General features: G+C 39.0%; 1 protein-coding gene across 1 annotated transcript; it reads right to left on the bottom strand.

Annotated features, from left to right (window-relative positions):
- Nucleotides 1–251: 251 nt before the first annotated feature.
- Nucleotides 252–2774, bottom strand: LOC126385708 (odorant receptor 131-2-like). The gene is made up of 2 exons (XM_050037589.1): nucleotides 2625–2774; nucleotides 252–1004 (listed from the first exon to the last, which is right to left on the bottom strand). The coding sequence occupies exons 1-2, from the start codon at nucleotides 2772–2774 to the stop codon at nucleotides 252–254; spliced, it is 903 nt and encodes a 300-aa protein (XP_049893546.1).
- Between the last annotated feature and the right edge of the window lie 1146 nt (nucleotides 2775–3920).

The following is a 3920-nucleotide window of genomic DNA, read 5'->3' as shown; positions in this document are numbered from 1 at the left end:
TATATATATATATATATGTATATATATGTGTGTGTGTATATATATATGTGTATATATCTATATATATGTATATATATGTGTGTATGTGTATATATATATATATGTGTGTATGTGTGTGTATATATATATATGTATATATATATGTGTGTGTATATGTGTGTGTATATATATATATGTATATATATATGTGTGTGTATATGTATGTATTCATATATGTATGTTTTTTTGGTAATTTGTCATATCGTCAATTGTTAACACAACACATGCCTTTTCAGATACCTCCTGAAAGTCTTGTCTCGTATGCCATAGATGATGGGACTAAGAGATCGCGGCAGGATCTGTATTATAATATAACAAGCAAACATGGAATCTATATGATTCTTAGGGAACGCTTGCAGCAGAGCCTGTTTTAAAGGGGGTTCTACATATGTAACCATACAAAGCAGCAGCTGAAACCCATGGAGGATGATTGTGTTCCTGGCCTTTGTAGCATCTTTGCTAGCTGTTTGTGCAGTGAACAGAATTCTGAAGTAGGTGTAAAAGATAGTGACCCAAACCACAACTAGAAACGTTGAAAACATGATATTTTTCTTCTTGATGATGAGGGGGTTTGGGAACACAGTTTGTGCAACACAGAAGACTCTGGAATGAAAAAAGTCCAGTGGTTCTTTGGCCAAAGTGATGAAGAGATCAGGAAGAGCAGACAATATGCTCGTTGCCCAGATTAAAACGATCAGCATCAATGTTCTGTTGACCGTACAGACCCGTGGGTGGCGAAGGGGGAGACATATGGCAATGAAGCACTCCACTGCCATGCAGGCCAGGTTCAGACGAGTGTTTTCAGTGGTGAAAAGAGTAATCAGGATGAAGATGCAGCAGATGGAGACATTTATTTTGTGGAGAACGTAGCTGATGACAAACAGGATGATGGTCACCGTCACTTGGATCGTGTCGTTGACCACCAGGTGGATGAAAAGGATGTACCGAGGATTTATGTGGAATATCTAGAGGGTGGGAAGAAAAAGCACACACGAGGGGAAAAACGAGTTGAAAAACCTGGAGGTTTGAGGTCAGAACTCTAAGCTTGAAATAGGGACACTATGCTCACCATGTTGGGGGTTCAGTATTTGCCAGTTGTCAATCATTTACATTCGACAGTGACCTAACATAGCTCGCTGCTTAATACCTTTGAGAAAAAATTGTGATTTGGTCATGAAGATTTATCAATAGTTCTGCTTGTTCGCTGTTTCAGTTACCCAGCTCAGCTGCTAGCCTGGTTCCATACCTCAAATTTCTTGTTATGGTTTTTGTGCTGAACTGTCATGGTTGGGGGTCACATTTTGATGCATGCAGCGGCACACGGAGTACACAGGATGTGGACTGATGTACATAATGTGGGACCAAAGCTCACAACCAAGAGTTCCCTCTGGAAACTTTTTACCGCGCACAATTCTCAAGATTTAGCATAACAAGCTGACTGGCGCACAAGTCAGTTACACTATGGCGACTTCAAATCAAACACTCGAGCAGAAAGACCCACGGCTTCACGCAGCTAAAACAGCCACGGAGAGAGAATTTTGTGTAAAAGATGGGGATAGTGTGTCCATGTTGCTCAACTGTTGTAGGGTTTGTGAGTTTAAACACATCCAGCATGCAACCACACCTTTGACGGCATCGCCCAGACATGACAATCACCTAAATGAGGAAAAAGCAACCTGTATTTTGTTGTATTGAACAAGAAATACTTTTTAGTTTTATTGCCTGTTTAGACTTGTTTCCTCTTGGAAAGATGTTGGTACAGTGTTCAGAAAGTTCCCTTTTTTATATATATATATATAATTACAGTAGTTTACAAAGTTGTTAGTGGGCAAAATGCTGCCTTAGTCCTCAGCAAGAGTCTTGTCCATCTTTGACACTTACTCTACAGTTGAAAATCAATGACAAAAAAGTATCCCTTTATATGTGCTTGGTTTCTTTCTGTTCTGAACCGTGATTTCGAGCTGTGGCTTTTGTTTACTATTACATGCTTAGTTCCTAAAAGTCTGTGCCCACTGATGGCAAGTTGGAGAAACAAACCAATCTTCTGGAGATGTCATCTTCCTGTCACTTGCTAGCTGCCTAGATGCATAATTGGAAAATAGACAGAAAAATGGCAGAAAAGTGTTAATAAAACTGATATAGCTGTACAGGTAAGTTGACTCACAGAAATAATTACTTCAAGATTTCTTCTACAGTCCAGAAAAAGCATTAAGTTATCTCCTGTTACCAACCACTACTGCACCTTCAATGTTTACTAAAAGTGTTGCGATGGATGTGTCACCTGCTCCAAAGCAAAAATAATCCCACACAGTAAAGAATATGAGCATGATGTAAAGTTACATTTCTGAAGTTAAAGGAAATGGCAGTTTATTCTGATTATCAGACTTAAAGTTGTTCACATTCAGATCTTTGATTGAACTACACTCAAATCTAATCCAAACTGTAGTCTTACAGGAAGAATGTCTCTATTTAAACATATGTAGGATTTAAAAGACCTTCACATTTGTCTACAGCCTCCTGTAGAGCTGCTGATAACTTCTTTAGTAACTCATTGTTAGTTCCTACATGTCAAATGAATATCAGACCTGGTGTTTGCAGAAGGTTTGAATGAGGCCTCCATTGATGTAGGTGATGAAGATCCCGAGAAGCACAACAATCACATTCTTGGTCACAGCTTTAGTGAAGGAGTCTCGATATGGTAAAACCACCGTCACATTGGTAGATGATGCGTTCATCTTTTGTAACTGAAAAGAAAAGATAAATATTCCTCAATTATAAGTAGATGTTCTCAGCGATTAAAGACAATGGGCCTTATTTCAAGGATCTATAGCTCATGATCTAAAGTGCACAGCGCAAGTGCATTTAGGGTGTGTTTAACTCCGCTTTACTAGTTCAATTGTGCATAATTTGGGTACAAAGTAAGGAGCCAAGGGGTTGTATTTAGTCCCTAAATTAATAATAGGAGTGTTTCGGGCGTGGCATTAAATTAACCATCTCCCATTCACTTCAAAAGCCAGGTATGCATGCACCTGGCGCACTGCTATTTACATGACACGTTTGACAAAAAAGAGAAGCAGATTACTGCATTAAGTGATGTCACTGCAACACATATCTTGGGACATTATCGCAGCAAAACAAATAACTGTAGTTATAAACTTAATAGAAAAAAACAGGACAAAGCTTTTAGCTTCCTAAACTATCAGTAAAATTTCTCAGCTCCTCGTGTGTAAATGTGCACAGTGTCTCTCTTAATGTGGAATCTGACAGCAGCTCTGCAGCTCTGCTCTGATCTCTGCTATGTTCACATCTTACAAAATGTCATGATGTGTTGATTCAACCACCCTTAAGACATTTGCTTCCCTGTGTGTGTAACAAGCAGAGTGCCTGTGCATTGTGAACCCACCTGTATAGGAGCATCTAACTATCTGAAGAACGCATCCTTTAAATAGCAGTAAAATACTGCATTATTCTGACTTAAGACCTGGTGGTTGTTGGTTATAAGCACAATTGCTTTCCGCTGCTTGAAAATAGCAATATGCCAACAATGCACCCGACCATACCTCATGTTAAGACCTATATGCCCATGGCTGCACAGATGGGCGCAATTACATTTGCTATTTATGAAACATACTGTAGGTACCGGCTGTGAAAATGACTACTGTGTTGTCTTTAAACTAGCAACAGTTGAATTGGAATAGAGGAAATCAGCAGTCATTGAAAAAAAAAGAAAAACGGAAACTAAGAATCAAAATGTGTACAGCTTTGAATAAGAACAGGTTCCTGTTTCACTGTCAGGAGCACAATAATGCCTGTAACACGCTGGAATTACCAGGCCTCTTCAAACTTCACAATAGAAAAAGGACAGTAGACTGGAGCCACAT

Source organism: Epinephelus moara, chromosome 24 (genome assembly GCF_006386435.1).
Source record: "Epinephelus moara isolate mb chromosome 24, YSFRI_EMoa_1.0, whole genome shotgun sequence".
Lineage (NCBI taxonomy): Eukaryota > Metazoa > Chordata > Actinopteri > Perciformes > Serranidae > Epinephelus > Epinephelus moara.
Note: the sequence above shows the minus strand (reverse complement) of the source record. Positions and strands in the feature narration are given on the sequence as shown.

Bases quoted from the DNA above. Each gene is read 5' to 3' on its own strand.
- LOC126385708 (XM_050037589.1), bottom strand. From the start codon at position 2,774: ATGAACGCATCATCTACCAATGTGACGGTGGTTTTACCATATCGAGAC. The intron at 1,005-2,624 runs GTCTGATATTCA...CCCACCCTCTAG, and splicing joins AAACCTTCTGCAAACACCAG to ATATTCCACATAAATCCTCG.